The 17,971-nt window shown below is 44.0% G+C and overlaps 1 protein-coding gene across 4 annotated transcripts in view; it reads left to right on the plus strand.

Moving 5' to 3' along the window:
- The window catches only part of LOC121544650 (DNA (cytosine-5)-methyltransferase 3A-like), a 61,253-nt gene extending 47,609 nt beyond the window's left edge, over positions 1 to 13,644 (plus strand). For 2 of the 4 annotated variants that reach the window (XM_041854661.2, XM_041854663.2), the window contains 14 exons: positions 1,848 to 2,004; positions 2,701 to 2,850; positions 3,389 to 3,433; positions 4,110 to 4,189; positions 6,778 to 6,890; positions 7,659 to 7,848; positions 8,202 to 8,286; positions 8,865 to 9,010; positions 9,579 to 9,669; positions 9,779 to 9,927; positions 10,293 to 10,393; positions 10,804 to 10,873; positions 11,133 to 11,251; positions 11,558 to 13,644. In XM_041854661.2, coding sequence (XP_041710595.2) covers positions 1,848 to 2,004; positions 2,701 to 2,850; positions 3,389 to 3,433; positions 4,110 to 4,189; positions 6,778 to 6,890; positions 7,659 to 7,848; positions 8,202 to 8,286; positions 8,865 to 9,010; positions 9,579 to 9,669; positions 9,779 to 9,927; positions 10,293 to 10,393; positions 10,804 to 10,873; positions 11,133 to 11,251; positions 11,558 to 11,699 — 1,638 coding nt within the window. In that variant the 3' untranslated portion in view covers positions 11,700 to 13,644. The remainder of the gene's footprint in view (positions 1 to 1,847; positions 2,005 to 2,700; positions 2,851 to 3,388; positions 3,434 to 4,109; positions 4,190 to 6,777; positions 6,891 to 7,658; positions 7,849 to 8,201; positions 8,287 to 8,864; positions 9,011 to 9,578; positions 9,670 to 9,778; positions 9,928 to 10,292; positions 10,394 to 10,803; positions 10,874 to 11,132; positions 11,252 to 11,557) is intronic. The other 2 variants (XM_041854662.2, XM_041854664.2) reach the window with 1 other exon arrangement.
- Positions 13,645 to 17,971: the final 4,327 nt, after the last annotated feature.

Here is a 17,971-nt window from a genome sequence, read left to right on the forward strand (position 1 = left end):
CGATCGGGTTCAAGTCCGGGCTCTGGCTGGGCCACCCAAGGACATTCAGAGACTTGTCCCAAAGCCACTCCTGCATTGTCTTGGCTGTGTGCTTAGGGTCGTTGTCCTGCTGGAAGGTGAACCTTCGCTCCAGTCTGAGGTCCTGAGCGCTCTGGAGCAGGTTTTCATCAAGGATCTCTCTGTACTTTGCTCCGTTCATCTTTCCCTCGATCCTGACTAGTCTCCCAGTCCTTGCAACTGAAAAACATCCCCACAGCATGATGCTGCCACCACCATGCTTCACCGTAGGGATGGTGGCAGGTTTCCTCCAGGTGTGACGCTTGGCATTCAAGCCAAAGAGTTCAATCTTGGTTTCATCAGACCAGATAATCTTGTTTCTCATGGTCTGAGAGTCCTTTAGGTGCCTTTTGGCAAACTCCAAGCAGGCTGTCATGTGCCTTTTACTGAGGAGTGGCTTCCGTCTGGCCACTCTACCATAGAAGCCTAATTGGTGGAGTGCTGCAGAGTTGGTTGGCCTTCTGGAAGTTTCTCCCATCTTCACAGAGTAACTCAGGAGCTCTGTCAGAGTGACCATCGGGTTCTTGGTCGCCTCCCTGACCAAGGCCCTTCTCCCCCGATTGCTCAGTTTTGCCGGGCGGCCAGGTCTAGGAAGAGTCTTGGTGGTTCCGAACTTCTTCCATTTAAGAATAATGGAGATCACTGTGTTCTTGGGGACCTTCAATGCTGCAGAAATGTTTTGGTACCCTTCCCCAGATCTTGACACAATCCTGTCTCGGAGCTCTACGGACAATTACTTCGACCTCATGGCTTGGTTTTTGCTCTGACATGCACTGTCAACTGTGGGACCTTATATAGAAAGGTGTGTGCCTTTCCAAATCATGTCCAATCAATTGAATTTACCACAGGTGGGCTCCAATCAAGTTGTAGAAACATCTCAAGGATGATCAATGGAAACAGGATGCACCTGAGCTCAATTTCGAGTGTCATAGCAAAGGGTCTGAAAGATGTATTTTTTTCTCAAAAAGATAGGAGTACAATTTATTGACACCCCGTTTTCAATACCTTTCAATAGCTCACCTTGCGAGGATAACAGCACTGAGCCTTTTCTAAAATGTTTTATTAGTTGGATAACACTTTGGGAGGGATCTTAGATCATTCCTCAATACAGAATACATCCAGATCCTTGATATCCTTTGTCTGCGCTTATGGACTGCCCACTTCAATTCAAACCACACGTTTTCAATGGGTTTCAAGTCCGGAGATTGAGCTGGCCTTTATGCCGTTGACCTTTACAAGGACCAGTGGAAGCAAAATAGCCCCATAACATCAAAGATCCACCACCATATTTTACAGTAGGTATGGGGTTATTTTCTATTTGTGCGTTCTCATTTAGACGCCAAACCCTCCAAAAAGCTCTATTTTCATGTCATCTGACCAAAACATCAGTTCCAATCCAAGTGCCAATGCCGTTTAGCAAACTCCAGGCGTTTACATTTGTTGAATGACATGAAAATATAGCTTTTTTACTTCTTAAACAAAACAAAGCAATTGTATTAGTATGAAATAATTTAATTTCCCCAAAAATGTTTACATACAATATTGCTCAGTATTTTATTTATTTATTTTATACAGTCATTTTTGCTCATCTTTATCAAGGGTGTCAATCATTTCGGACCCCACTGTACACACACACACACACACACACACACACACACACACACACACACACACACACACACACACACACACACACACACACACACACACACACACACACACACACACACACACACACACACAAACACACAAACATGATGATAACACTGACAGGTCATGTCTCTTTGCAGGTGGCTAGCACCCGAGCAGGCAAAGCCTTCCTAGCCTGTCCAAAGAGCGATCAGACAGACACCTCCAAGTCAGTGGATCTACACAACAACCAGATGATAGATTGGGCTGTGACAGGCTTCCAACCCACCGGACCCAAGGGCCTAGAGCCACCAGACGGTAAGTTAAAAGTTTCATGTTTATTTGACAATGATTTGTAGTGAATATATTGGAAACCACCTGAGCATAGAGCCATCTGAGGGCAAGAGGAGCTCATAACATGTTAAAAGCCTACATTATGAAGGCTCATACATACAATACCATTGTAGTGTCCATGTTACAGTGGCCAAGGGAAATGTGTTTTCTGCTCCGTTCTCAACCCCCACCCAGACGGCACACATCACACACAGTTGAGAGAAGCACAGGGCCAGGCTGCAGCTGGAGAGCATGTTGTGGGGTTAAAGGCCTTGCTCGCCGGCCCAACTGTAGGGGAATGTCTTTAGGATGTGATCCCAGCAGCCCTCCAGTTGCCAGATCAATTCCCCCCTTTTTTCCAGCGCCCGGCCCGGGATTCAGACCGGCCACCTTGCGGCTACAGGTCCAACTCCTTAGCCGCTGGGCTACCTACCGCCCCTACCTACCTGCACGCTTATAAACAAGTAATAAACCTATATACCGGCAGGCTTTAAATAAAGTGTTACCGAAATGAGCGCCACAAAGAAAGCGGAAGCTCAATTTATACACCATATGCTAGATGTATTACACTAGAGCTAACATGGCACATAATGGGCAAATAATGACTGACTTGGGTAGTACTCTGTTTCCCTCTGCTTATCAGAGGTGTTTATTGTCTTACTCATATGCCCCGCCCACCAGAGGAGCGCAATCCATATAAGGAGGTGTACCCTGACGTGTGGGTGGAGCCAGAGGCGGCAGCCTACACGCCCCCTCCAGCCAAAAAGCCTCGCAAAAGCACAGCAGCCGAGAAACCCAAGGTCAAGGAGATGATTGACGAGGGGACGAGAGGTGAGGCGGCTCCTTTAAGTGGCTTAAATAGGGGTTGTGACCCCTATATACTTCCTCCTCAGGGAGGATCTCAGGGCTGTGTGTGTGTGTGTGTGTGTGTGTGTGTGTGTGTGTGTGTGTGTGTGTGTGTGTGTGTGTGTGTGTGTGTGTGTGACAGGGTAGCAGGTGCTTTGTACTAGAAGTCAAAGGGTTAACACGTTCAATTCTGTTAATGAGTGTAGGTGTTGTATGTTATGTAGCTGTTAAATGTTATGTAGCTCTTATCTAGCTTTTATGTAGTTGTTATAAATGTACTCAGCCTAACTCTTGTTACAATACACTTTATATTGTAGATAGATCTATTTAATATCTTAAAAGCAAAATGGAGGGGTAGGAGGAGGTATGTCTGCAGATTGTTTTTACATGTCTTGAAGATGTCATCTGTAAAGATGTATCTGTTTGCAGATGGAAACAAAAGTAAACATGTCATCCCCCACGAATGATACAACAAACATGCATATCCTATCCTGATCTGAAACTGTGTTCTGTCTGTTTCCAGAGAGACTTGTGTATGAAGTGAGACAGAAGTGCAGAAGCATAGAGGGTAAGTGTTCTGTCTCTGTGTTCAGACAGCCAGGGTCGTGTTCAGACAGCCAGGGTTGTGTTCAGACAGCCAGGGTCGTGTTCAGACAGCCAGGGTTGTGTTCCATTTGGTGCCTACTGAACACGACCCTGGCTACCTGAACACGACCCTGGCTGTCTGAACACGACCCTGGAAACCCGAACATGACCCTGGCTGTCTGAACACGACCCTGGTTGTTTGAACATATATGAGTCCTGAAAGCATATTGGCTTTCCTTATGAAATGTACATTCTTCTCACATCTGTTCAAATATGCTTTTTGAATCCAAGGCTGGATGCATGGCAGTGGGGTTGTCAGATCTTGTGTGCGTTGGACTTTCTTGACAGTGGATTGCGCAGTCAGATGGAACAGAGTAAATAGGCATTTTAACATCATAGATTTAGCCGGTGGTAACTTGTGGAATAGACACCGGCTGGAATGCGATTTTAACCAATCAGCATTCAGGATTAGACCCACCTGTTGTATAAATGTTCATAAAGGACTCTGTTTACGCACCTTTTTCTTTTGTGAGTAGTTGCTAGATGCCTATTATGTTAAAGCAGCGTCTCTCCATCAGAAATCAGTTACCCACTTATTGATTTACATCTCTGAGCAATCACTTGTTGGTTTTACCACTACATTCTGTCTTTCTCCACAGACATCTGCATCTCCTGTGGAAGTTTGAATGTTTCCCGTGAACACCCTCTGTTTGCTGGAGGAATGTGCCAGAGCTGCAAAGTAAGGAGGGAAGAAGAGGCCATCGAGGCCATGAATTCAGGACTAGCTGTAGGAGTCAGGACCAGCTGTAGGAGTCAGGACTATCTGTAGGAGTCAGGACTAGCTGTAGGAGTCAGGACTAGCTGTAGGAGTCAGGACCAGCTGTAGGAGTCAGGACCAGCTGTAGGAGTCAGGACCAGCTGTAGGAGTCAGGACTATCTGTAGGAGTCAGGACCAGCTGTAGGAGTCAGGACCAGCTGTAGGAGTCAGGACTACCTGTAGGAGTCAGGACCAGCTGTAGGAGTCAGGACCAGCAGTAGGAGTCAGGACCAGCTGTAGGAGTCAGGACCAGCAGTAGGAGTCAGGACTACCTGTAGGAGTCAGGACCAGCAGTAGGAGTCAGGACTACCTGTAGGAGTCAGGACCAGCTGTAGGAGTCAGGACCAGCTGTAGGAGTCAGGACCAGCAGTAGGAGTCAGGACCAGCTGTAGGAGTCAGGACCAACTGTAGGAGTCAGGACTAGCTGTAGGACTCAGGACCAGCTGTAGGAGTCAGGACTAGCTGTAGGAGTCAGGACCAGCTGTAGGAGTCAGGACCACCTGTAGGAGTCAGGACCAGCTGTAGGAGTCAGGACCAGCTGTAGGAGTCAGGACCAGCTGTAGGAGTCAGGACCACCTGTAGGAGTCAGGACCACCTGTAGGAGTCAGGACCACCTGTAGGAGTCAGGACCACCTGTAGGAGTCAGGACTACCTGTAGGAGTCAGGACCACCTGTAGGAGTCAGGACCAGCTGTAGGAGTCAGGACCACCTGTAGGAGTCAGGACCAGCTGTAGGAGTCAGGACCAGCTGTAGGAGTCAGGCCCAGCTGTAGGAGTCAGGACCAGCTGTAGGAGTCAGGACCAGCTGTAGGAGTCAGGACCAGCTGTAGGAGTCAGGACCAGCTGTAGGAGTCAGGACCACCTGTAGGAGTCAGGACCAGCTGTAGGAGTCAGGACCACCTGTAGGAGTCAGGACCAGCTGTAGGAGTCAGGACCAGCTGTAGGAGTCAGGACCAGCTGTAGGAGTCAGGACCACCTGTAGGAGTCAGGACCAGCTGTAGGAGTCAGGACCACCTGTAGGAGTCAGGACCAGCTGTAGGAGTCAGGACCAGCTGTAGGAGTCAGGACCAGCTGTAGGAGTCAGGACCACCTGTAGGAGTCAGGACCAGCTGTAGGAGTCAGGACTACCTGTAGGAGTCAGGACCAGCTGTAGGAGTCAGGACTACCTGTAGGAGTCAGGACCAGCTGTAGGAGTCAGGACCACCTGTAGGAGTCAGGACCACCTGTAGGAGTCAGGACCAGCTGTAGGAGTCAGGACCAGCTGTAGGAGTCAGGACCACCTGTAGGAGTCAGGACCACCTGTAGGAGTCAGGACCACCTGTAGGAGTCAGGACCAGCTGTAGGAGTCAGGACCACCTGTAGGAGTCAGGACCAGCTGTAGGAGTCAGGACCACCTGTAGGAGTCAGGACCACCTGTAGGAGTCAGGACCAGCTGTAGGAGTCAGGACCAGCAGTAGGAGTCAGGACCAGCAGTAGGAGTCAGGACTAGCAGTAGGAGTCAGGACCAGCAGTAGGAGTCAGGACCAGCTGTAGGAGTCAGGACCAGCAGTAGGAGTCAGGACCAGCTGTAGGAGTCAGGACCAGCTGTAGGAGTCAGGACTACCTGTAGGAGTCAGGACCAGCTGTAGGAGTCAGGACCACCTGTAGGAGTCAGGACCAGCAGTAGGAGTCAGGACCAGCTGTAGGAGTCAGGACCACCTGTAGGAGTCAGGACCAGCAGTAGGAGTCAGGACCACCTGTAGGAGTCAGGACCACCAGTAGGAGTCAGGACCAGCAGTAGGAGGGCTGTATGTATCAAGTGTCTGCAGCAGGAGTGCTGACTTAAGATCAGTTTTGCTTTCAGATCACAATAAAAAAGATTACAAGGACAGGTTGGACATGATCTCCGATCAGCACTCCCATGATCTCCGATCAGCACTCCTATGATCTCCGATCAGCACTCCTATGATCTCCGATCAGCACTCCTATGATCTCCGATCAGCACTCCTATGATCTCCGATCAGCACTCCTATGATCTCCGATCAGCACTCCTATGATCTCCGATCAGCACTCCTATGATCTCCGATCAGCACTCCTATGATCTCCGATCAGCACTCCTATGATCTCCGATCAGCACTCCTATGATCTCCGATCAGCACTCCTACTCTGAGATGTTTGATACATACGGGCCCAGGTCTAACTCCCCTCTAGGTTGGAAGTTCTGCTTTAGGTCCTATTTAAAGCTCTCTCTTACCAAAACACAAACACAGCTTACAGGAAAGGCTCACAGAATCACTAGACAGATAATGTGTGTTAATGATAAGGCTATTACAATCACAACAAGCACAGTACACAGTCAGTGTTCCCTGTGAGCCAATGACACTTAGTATTCACATATTGAGTAGTGGTTTTCTGATTGCCACTTGTTGTTCTTTTAATAGTAATATTGACATAATAATGTATTCAACTTATCGAGCGCATATCATTACACAACGAATCTCAAAGCTGAAATGTTTTGTCATTATGTCCCAGAACTGCTTTCTAGAATGTGCGTATCAGTATGACGACGATGGTTACCAGTCATACTGCACCATCTGCTGTGGGGGACGAGAGGTGCTCATGTGTGGAAACAACAACTGCTGCAGGTGAGTGGACTACTTTCATATGATGCTGAGTTCAGTAATATGTGTGTTATTGTTCATTAACTTGATGTGTGATTCACTCAGTGTGTGAGTGTACCGGTTTACGTTTATCGTTGTTGTTTGCATAAGTGTGTGTTTCTTTGTGTGTGTGTGTGTGTGTGTACAGTATGTTGGTTCATACGTTTGTGTGATTGCGTGGGTCTGTGTGTGTGTGTGTGTGTGTGTGTGTGTATGTGTGTGTGTGTGTGTACAGTATGTTGGTTCATACGTTTGTGTGATTGCGTGGGTCTGTGTGTGTGTGTGTGTGTGTGTGTGTACAGTATGTTGGTTCATACGTTTGTGTGATTGCGTGGGTCTGTGTGTGTGTGTGTTTGTGTGTGTACAGTATGTTGGTTCATACGTTTGTGTGATTGCGTGGGTCTGTGTGTGTGTGTGTGTGTGTGTGTGTGTGTGTGTACTAGTGTCTAGCAGTACATTATGTAATCCAAGATGGCGAAGTAGTGCAGTCCTGTTTCTGTCGTGTGTCTGTAAATAGCCTGTAAATACGCTACATTTGCACACACTGTATATATATTTTCTGTTGTATTTCTGACTTTATGTTTTTTTTACCCCATATGTAACTCTGTGTTGTTTTTATTGCACTACTTTGCTTTATCTTGGCCAGGTCGCAGTTGTAAATGAGAACCTGTTCTCAACTGGCTTACCTGGTTAAATAAAGGTGAAATAAAAAAATAAAAATAAAAATTAACGTACCTCCCCCGTCCCCTCCAGGTGTTTCTGTGTGGAGTGTGTTGACCTACTGGTGGGGCCAGGCGCAGCACAGATAGCTATAAAAGAGGATCCCTGGTGCTGCTACATGTGTGAGAAGGGTCAGAAGGGGGTGTTCGGCCTGCTGGAGCGTCACACTGACTGGCCATGCCGTCTACAGCACTTCTTCGCTAACAATCATGACCAAGATTTTGTGAGTAGTTCCTCAGTACTACCTGTATGTGTGAAGTTCACAGCCACAGAGTCACAATGAGTCTCTGTTCCATTGTGACACACTGTGTGTGTGTATAACAGCCAAATGAGCTCCCTAAATCTGCAATAATGAGCAGGCAGACTATCACGGCTATGGGACTCTATGAATAGGGCTTCAAACCGTAGAGACAGCTGATGTCATTCCAGGCTCCCTCTCCTCTGGGTCAAAACTGAGCCGTATCTTCTCTCTCTCTCTCTCTCTCTCCCTCTCTCTCTCTCTCTCTCTCTCTCTCTCTCTCTCTCTCTCTCTCTCTCTCTCTCTCTCTCTCTCTCTCTCTCTCTGTTCTTTCACAGGAACAACCAAAGCTTTACCCTCCAGTCATGGCAGAGAAGAGACAACCTATTCGTGTCCTGTCACTGTTCGACGGCATAGCAACAGGTTAGACAGGAATCTCCCCTTCTGTCCTCTTCTCCCCCCCCTCTCCTCCTTCCCCTCTCGCCTCCTCTCCTCCTTCCCCTCTCCCCTCCTCTCCTCTCTTCTCCTTGACACAAAGCCCTTTGAAGGTCTCTGTCTCTACAAAACGTTCTGTCTGCCTCAGGTTTCACTGGGACTGGCCCCCTAACCCATGACTATATTTACTACACTGACTGTCTATTGTGGTATAGATATATAGATAGACATCAACCTAATCCACACAGTATGCTGTTTAACCATATTGTCTAGCAGTGCACTTATCATACCTTTCCTGTCTGTCCTTCACTTCCCTATCTGTTCAATAAAACCACACAAAAATACAAAAGATGGTGTAATTCCCACTCCTGTAGAAAGACAAGACCTTCAGTGTTGTGTCTGTATTCTGTCATTCAGTTCAGTTCATCATGATTTAAATAGGATCATCCATTCTATCTAACCAGGATAATCCACTGTCAGTGTTGTCCAGGGAGTCATGGTGTCCATCAAAAGAACAACAACATGCTACTGTTTGACCTCATTTCTCTTTGACCACTGACCTTTAGGTCTGCTGGTGCTAAAGGAGCTGGGTATCCAGGTGGAGCGCTACGTGGCGTCGGAGGTGTGTGACGACTCCATCACGGTTGGCATCGTCAGGCATCAGGGACGCATCATGTACGTGGGCGACGTGAGGAACGTCACACGCAAACATGTGAGTCCATCATATAGTATAATGTTATGAACTGTGAGAGTAGATCAAGGCCACTCCCAATAGCCTGGCTCAAAGACAGACGCCCTAGCCACAGTCTCTCAATAAGGATATCCCAATAGCCTGGCTCAAAGACAAACGCCCTAGCCACAGTCTCTCAATAAGGATATCCCAATAGCCTGGCTCAAAGACAAACGCCCTAGCCACAGTCTCTCAATAAGGATATCCCAATAGCCTGGCTCAAAGACGGACGCCCTAGCCACAGTCTCTCAATAAGGATATTACAATAGCCTGGCTCAAAGACGGACGCCCTAGCCACAGTCTCTCAATAAGGATATTCCAATAGCCTGGCTCAAAGACGAACGCCCTTGCCACAGTCTCTCAATAAGGATATCCCAATAGAGAAAGATTGTAAGGCGCCTATCAGCGAGGGTTATTACAATAGCACTTTATATGACATTACTTCAACCGCTAAAGCACAAAATGTATCTCTTAGTTGGATGATCTGTCTATTTTGTCTTTCTCATCTCATGTCCATTGTTTTCCTGTTCTCTCGCTCCCTTGGTAACAGTTACACGAATGGGGCCCCTTTGACTTAGTGATTGGTGGAAGTCCGTGTAACGACCTCTCTATTGTCAACCCAGCTAGGAAGGGTCTTTATGGTAGGTGACAACAACCCTTTTAAATGTATCACTTGTGTTCTGGGACCGGTGAATACTTATTTCCTGTAGCGGCATTTTAAATGCATGTCCTTCTCTGTCTCTCCTGTAGAGGGCACTGGTCGGCTGTTCTTTGAGTTCTACCGCCTGCTGCACGAGGCTCGGCCCAAAGAGGGCGACAACCGGCCGTTCTTCTGGCTCTTTGAAAACGTGGTGGCAATGGGTGTCAGTGACAAGAGGGACATCTCTCGCTTTCTAGAGGTTTGTTCCTTTACAGAGACTATTTAACTTCTAGAAGAACGAATTGTACTATATATCAGTCATGAAAGTCATGTATGTCAGTCATCCATTGGAATATGGATTCATGTATTATGAATGACACCTTGTGGTGATAATTGACAGTGCATGCTGTCAATGTACACATTTAGTTAGGTTATGAAGGAACAATTTAAACTGTTAATTTAAAGATATTAATTGATCATTGTATGAGATTCTCCTTATACAAAATACTATATCCAGTACATCCTTCAATTACATCCTCCGGGTCACTATTGCAAAAAAGTAATGTGTTTTCAATAACTTGGTTAAATAAAGGTTAAATGAACATTCTGTCTCTCCTCTTCCAGTGTAACCCGGTGATGATCGATGCCAAGGAGGTGACTGCTGCCCACCGTGCCCGCTACTTCTGGGGCAACCTGCCTGGCATGAACAGGTTGGTGAGAGAACGGTGAGGGAAGAAACAGCCAGCCTGTCACCTAAAGCAATTTATACCTGGGCTAGTTCCTGAGCCAGTCAAACCCCGGAACCAAATAATCCTAATCACCTTTTTTATCTCTCCCCCCTCTCTCTCTTTCTCTCTCTTTCTCTCTCTCTTTCTCTCTTTCTCTCTTTCTCACACAATCTCGCTCTCTCGCTCTTTCTCTCACGCTCTCATTCTCTCTTTCTCTCTCTCTCTCACACACACTCTCTCTCTCTCTCTTTCTCTCTCACACACACTCTCTCTCTCTCTTTCTCTCTCTCTCACACTCTCCTCTCTCACTCTCTCTCTCTCTCTCTGTCTCTCTCTCACTCTCTCTCTATCGATCTCTCTCTCTATTTTCACACATCCCTTACTTTTCCATCTCTATTCCTCTTCAGACCCTTGACGGCCATGTGCACTGACAGACTAGACCTTCAGGACTGTTTGGAGCACGGCAGAACAGCGAAGGTCAGTTATTCTTGTATTTTTGTAGCTGTGCTTTTGCTGCCAAATTATTTTGGCCAAATTATGCATATGGCCAAAAATATAATTTATATTATTCATTAATTTGATTAACTTAGTTCAAGATATTGTTGAGTGTGAGTACCTTTTGAACTGTCAAATGAAATGTTTGGTCATATGGACAATTTGGTCTGTAAACAATACTTGGTGATCCTATTCTCATGCACCAGCCGCTTAGTGTGTCCACCCTCTGGTTTCCCCTCAGTTTGGCAAAGTGAGGACCATCACCACTCGCTCTAATTCCATTAAGCAGGGTAAAGACCAGCACTTTCCCGTCTTCATGAACGAGAAGGAGGACATTCTCTGGTGCACTGAGATGGAGAGGTAGGAACTGATTACCTTTCAAATTATTTAATCATACCATAATTAAATGACTTTAATACGAGCAGTTTTTCACAGTGAGATACCTCTTTATTATAAAATGATTCCCTTACAGAAAGTGATAGATATGATTCCAATGTACCCTCCTATGGAGAACCTAAAGTCAATCTCACAGCAAATATAGCCCCATGTCACTCATTCTCAAGGCTCTCTTCCTCTCTTTTTCCCTCTGTATCTATCCATCTGTCTCTTGCTCTGTCTGTCTCTTGTTCCCTCTGGTGGCTGTCTGGTTACTGTCTCCCTCCCCAGGGTGTTTGGCTTCCCAGTCCATTACACAGACGTGTCCAACATGAGTCGGCTGGCCAGGCAAAGGCTTCTGGGAAGGTCGTGGAGTGTACCGGTCATCCGCCACTTGTTTGCACCACTCAAAGAATACTTTGCCTGTGTTTAACAAGACTTGGCTCAACAAACCATCACAAACATATAACTGATGTTGTAACTAGAAACATGAGCATTGGTGAAATTATACTACTCCCTGGTATCATTTCCCAGGCAAGCAAAACATCATCAACGTAAATATTTCACATTATTTCTAGTAATTTGAAATGTTCTTCTTATTCTATTTAATATGTATATGTAATTTTACCTTTTAGCAGTGTTATCCAGTGTTATTTTTTAAATTGATTTATTTGTGCAAGCTATACTTGAGACAAGGCTTTCTTCTCAAGGCACTGAGAAAGAAGTAACTAGGATCTGTGTGGTTTTTAGAATAAGGACTGGGATTGGATGATTGGAAAATATCTGAAAGAGAGTTTATGATACTGTATGTGCAGTATGTATGTGAAAGATGTTGGCTGTGTAGGCATGATTTTCTATTGGCCAATATCTGAAGTGGGTGAAGCAAGCCACCGATAGTATAGTCATGTTGTGTTTTGATTCCTCCAGCTACTGAGCCTCGCAGAGCTAAAGTGAATAAGGGTGATTTTCTTCAGTGTGACAGAAAGCTGTGTCTTAATGAATCCAAAACACCAGATCACATATACCTCTTTGTTTAAAGTTTATATACACAGTTAACTGAAGGTAAAGGTACTACTGTAAAATGGTTCCAATACCCATGGTGCTTCACGACGATAGGAAGCATCACAGTCCATGTGGCACAGGCACTACACTTTAGACAAGATGGGAATTTTAAAGATAACATCGCCTGGAAGGTTTTTTTTTTCAGTGTAATGTTTTGACTATTTAAATAAGTTCTGTGTTATTTTAGTAACTTTAAATGATTTCAAAGTGGCGATTAATGAAGGCGTGGTGACAGAAGACTGCAGAATAATATGCCATATCCTCTTTTCTGTTTTACAGCTTTTATAAACATCAATTCTACTGGTGTTTTTTAAATCATTTTTTCAAGCCTTGCTACATATAAACTCAGGCTCCCATGCATGCCTGTGTCTAACTCTGCACAAACAGAAAATGAAGCTAGCCACATGGGCAGTGATGTATTCTGTCGTTACAACAACAACAACAACATACCTTAAGATCAAAGTCAGTGGTGAACTACTTTTTTCAAGTTTCATCCTGACCAATGTCGTTACTGTACAACTGTTAGTGAGCATGGTGGTTGGACTGGAGGGAGGGCGGGTGGCCTGGGTTTTCCACAACAAAGTAAAGACTCTCCTTCCCTTTTCACCCCTGCAAACTACATACTGTCAGGTGCAAATCTTCTAACAATATGGTGCGGCTTCACAATGTTCTTCTACCTTTTTATAGCAATTTTGTGCTGTTTTACCAACATTATAAAGCACTTTTGATATGTATACTTCCTTTTTTTTCTTTAGTATTTTAAAATGTTTCTTCTTGGTTTTTCTTGTGAAATGTTATGTTTTTGTTTTTATGATGTAAACTGTTCTACAGCTGTGTAATACAGTATGTTTTCTATACAGTAGGGCTGTGCCAATAGAAGTGGAAGAATGGACTCATAGAATTATGTTAAATCCATGTATCCATGGAAATGATTGATTATTGATCCTACTCAATGTACAGTAGATGAATAGAAAATGATTGATGTGCCCCATTTCCATATCGTCTTCTGTTGAGAGCCGTAATTCAGTATGTCATCCTCTGGATAAAAAAAGAATGTGTCTATTTCTATTAAGATTGTAGGATTTAAAACAGAGTTAAGGAACTATGTTGTACCGTATGTTTGTAACGTTACCTTCCCAAATGTATAACAGACCGCAGATGCAATGTCCTCTGCACTTTCCTCTTGTAGACCACAAATAATTAGAAAAAGCGAGAGAGCGAGAGAGAGTGATAGAGAGACAGATTTTCAAACCATTATTACAGGGCCAGCTACAGGCATAAGGAATAGCTTATGGCCCCAGGCCGGGTTTTTTTTTGGGGGGCTCAGTCGGGGTCTCAACTGACTATTGAGAGTAAGAATAGTACAATACATAAGGTGCCATTTTGAAATTTGGTTGGGCATCATTCTGCAGTTTTTCTTTTGTTATGTCAGTCACCTGACAGTCACTCAATTAGCCATGTCAGCTAACCATTTTTAGATTGAGTGTTAGTCTTGCCAGCTATCTATACTTGTAGTAATCATGGCCGAATACAGGGGTCCTGACCACCAGGGGCCCCCATTGATTTTGGTAGTCATTCTAACTCAGATATCATATTAGCATGGTATAAATCATGATGAATTGCAGGAAATTAGCTGTAAAACTGAAAAATTAATTCTCTGCCCCTTGGCAAAATGAGTAGAATTGCATGAAATGTGTGATAAAATTGCTAAAGTTTCTCTCCACCCAATGGCAAGATGTGTAGAATTGCTGGGGATTCATTTTAAAACTTGTGGATGATTTAGAAATGAGTTTTTCAGAACTCAAAACTGAAAGAGTGAACGGTGACTAGAAAAATACAGTAGCAGAGATGATGACTTACCAATGTTCTATCTAAAGATTTTCATAAATGTAGTTTTTCATACCTGATTAAGTTCTTAAGTGATCTTATTGTATCCTTTCCACCGTTTTAGTTGAACTTTGGCACATTGGGTTCACAGGAATCCTTGTGCGTTGTGTTGATATTGATGTTAATTCCCTTTCCCTATAGTAAATGACCATGCCCCTTGTACATTTTGTACATAGAGTTTTCCTGTCACCGTTTTTGGTTTGTTTTGATCTTTTTGAATTACCTATGAGATGTACAAATATAATTCTTTGCTAATATATATCATGGAATTAGAAAAAAAAAATGAAAGATTAGGTAAAAAAGAAAAGAAGAAATGAAATCAAGTAAAATAGATTTTCTTTTTTTAATCAAAATAAGCTATGAAGCATTAGAGGGCAGACTCCAAGTGTTACCTTCTAGTACTGTTAATTTGTTTTATTTAGTTTTAGTTTTTTGATGTTCTGAGTGAGTCCTGAGTGAATCCAGTTGAAATGTGTCAAGTGATCTTTAGCCTAATAATGACAGCTTTAAGATGCAACGGTCTCTACTTCACTGCACAGCCCTACATAATGTTGGTTGTTTTTGCCTTTTGTTTCTTTTTATAAGAACTATAAAGATGGATTGTAGGTGTTTCTGACGGTGCTAAATATTTTATCTAATCAAGAAAAAATATATTTGTTTTGGGAGAGAAATAAAACTTGTCTTGACAATGACTGTTTTTAACGTCCTTGTAGAAATGATGGACAAGATAAAGCACCATTATTTCACTGTCATAGGATGCATATATTAACAAAGACATTTAAACTTTGGACTTGAAAAAAATATAAATAATAAATAATAATGAGTTTCCTATATTGTTTTAGACTAGAAATTGCTGTAGTTGGTTGGTGCTTATCTGTGGGAAAAACATTTACTCCATAATGGGAAATAACAAAAAAATAAAAGCATTTCGGTAATAACTTTTACTGTAGCATAATGCATAATGTATGTTTTAAAACCTGGCATTCGCTTTGCTTCTTAATCCTACATTCCATGGCATAATATTCTGTCCTCCATGTCTTGTTTTCAATGGTCATTTTGGTTATTATTGGCAAGTGCTGTATCCCAAATGGCACCCTATTCCCTTTATAGTGCATTACTTTTGACACTGGTCAAAAGTAATGCCCTATATAGGGAATAGGGTGCCATTTGGGATGCTTTCCATGACATTTCACTGTTCCAATGCATCAGACAGGTCAGTCTGTGTGACTTTTTATTTTGTGTCATATTAATTGTTTTATGGCCTATGTTCTTCGTCTTTAAGATGATAATCTGTGCATACAGCAAATGTAGCAGTAATTCTCCACCCTTTACCCAATACTTATGTTTTAGTGACCAGAAATAAGAAAAAGGCTCCTTATGTATTTGTGCTGGAGAACACTTGAATAAATGTATTGTTTTTGTGCAAAAATATGATAGCTCTTGTTATTCTTCACCTGTACCCGGAATAAATTGGAACCGTACAAAATCTGGTCACTATTATTGATCATGTTCCTTGGTCCCATAACAACATACTGCACCTATGGAACCATTGTTGCACATCTATACTAAAGGAAAAGCTAAAGCCTACTTTTAAACCGTTTTAGAAATCTTTTAAAAGTACTTTAAAATCTCAGAGACACATTTTTATTTGAACAGTATAAAAGGTAATAGTTTGTTGGCTCTGCTATTGCTCACGTCACCCTGCATTTTCTCACACATTTAAGGCCTAATGACTGCTACTAATAATAATAATCTGTGTTTGTAGTGTTTATTATAGCCTAATGTGTTCTCTTGTGTTCATAAGGATTACATAAACCTTCAATCTGAATAGTATACTTTATGATTAAGAAATAATGTGTATTGTTATTTATAGACTGTCTAATGAGTTTATGGCCTCCTGTCCATGATCATTCCTTTCCCGGTGAGGTCCCGTGGGGCTCAGTTGGTAGAGCATGGTGCTTGTAATGCCAGGGTTGTGGGTTCTATTCCCACGGGGGACCAGTACAAAAAAATTATGAAAACGTATGCGCTCTGGATAAGAGTGTCTGCTAAAATGTAATCACAGTTCACACCAAATATTGACAAGATATTCGAGTGATCGCTCTAACAATGGAAATACATGTCCTCAAAGATGGAAGGCTAGCTGGAGGAGGTGAGATCAGGTGGGACCATTCTATAATATGCCATTTTAGCAGACGCTTTTATCCAAAGCGACTTACGGTCATGCGTGCATACATTTTTGTGTATGGGTGGTCCCGGGGATCGAACCCACTACCTTGGCGTTACAAGCGCCGTGATCTACCAGCTGAGCTACAGAGGACCACATTAGCCAATGACAGGGCAGATATGTGTGCAAACAACAGGCCATAGAGGACTCATTTGTGACACATTCTGTATTTTGTGACCATGGGCAGCGCCATTGAGGCTATTTCCAAGTAGTCTATTTTCTTCTTCTTCACTGATTGATTGCTCCCAACTCATAGGAATCCCCACCCAGTTGACTACTTTAAAATGGTGGAAGCCCTCAATGGTAATGTCCATGCTAAAATGGGTTATATTGACTACAGCTTAGCCTTCAACAACATAGTACCCTCCAAGCTCATCATTAAGCTTGAGGCCTGGGTCTGAACCCCACCCTGTGCAACTGGGTCCTGGACTTCCTGAAGGGCCGCCCCCCAGGTGGTGAAGGTATGCAACAACACCTCCACTATGCTGATCCTCAACACAGGGGCCCCACAAGGGTGCGTGCTCAGCCCCCTTCTTTGCTCCCTGTTCAGCCATGACTGCGTGGCCACACATGTCTCCAACTCAATCATCAAGATTTCAGACGGCACAACAGTGGTAGGTCTGATTACCAACAACAACGAGACAGCCTACATGGAAGAGGTGAGGGCCCTGGCGGAGTGGTACCAGGGAAATAACCTCTCCCTCAATGTCAACAAAACGAAGGAGCTGATCGTGGACTTCAGGAGACAGCAGAGAGAGCACGCCCCCATCCACATCGACCATAGTGGAGAAGGTGAAAAGCTTCAAGTTCCTCGGGGGAAAACACGTCACTGACAATCTGAAATGGTCCACCCATTGAGAGCATCCTGTAGGGCTGTATCACCGCCTGGTATGGCAACTGCACCGTCCGCAAACACAGGGCTTGCCAGAGGATGGTGCGGTAAGCCCAACGCATTATCGGGGGCACACTGCCTGCCCTCCAGGACGTCTACAGCATCCGGTGTTACAGGAAGGCCAAGAAGATCATCAAGGACCTCAGCCACCCGAGCCACGGCTTGTTCACCCCGCTACCATCCAGAAGACGAGGTCAGTACAGGTGCATCAAAGCTGGGACCGAGAGACTGAAAAGCAGATTCTATCTCAAGGCTATCAAACTGTTAAAATAGTCACCACTAGCCGTCTTCCTCCCAGTACCCTGCCCTGACCTTTAGTCACTGTCGCTAGCCGGCTACCACCCGGTTACTCTACCATGCACTTTAGAGACTGCTGCCCTATGTACAAAGTCATAGAACATTGGTCACTTTAATAATGTTTACATACTGTTTTACCCACTTCATATGTATATACTGTATTCTAGGCAATACCTATCCTATTAAACTATTGCTGTACATATACTATTCTTCAGATATACTACATATTCTATCCATATACTGTCCATATGTCTATACATCCCATCACACACACACACACATATATATATATATATATATATATATATATATATATATATATATATATATATATATATAT

The sequence above is a fragment of the Coregonus clupeaformis genome, chromosome 29 (genome assembly GCF_020615455.1).
Source record: "Coregonus clupeaformis isolate EN_2021a chromosome 29, ASM2061545v1, whole genome shotgun sequence".
Lineage (NCBI taxonomy): Eukaryota > Metazoa > Chordata > Actinopteri > Salmoniformes > Salmonidae > Coregonus > Coregonus clupeaformis.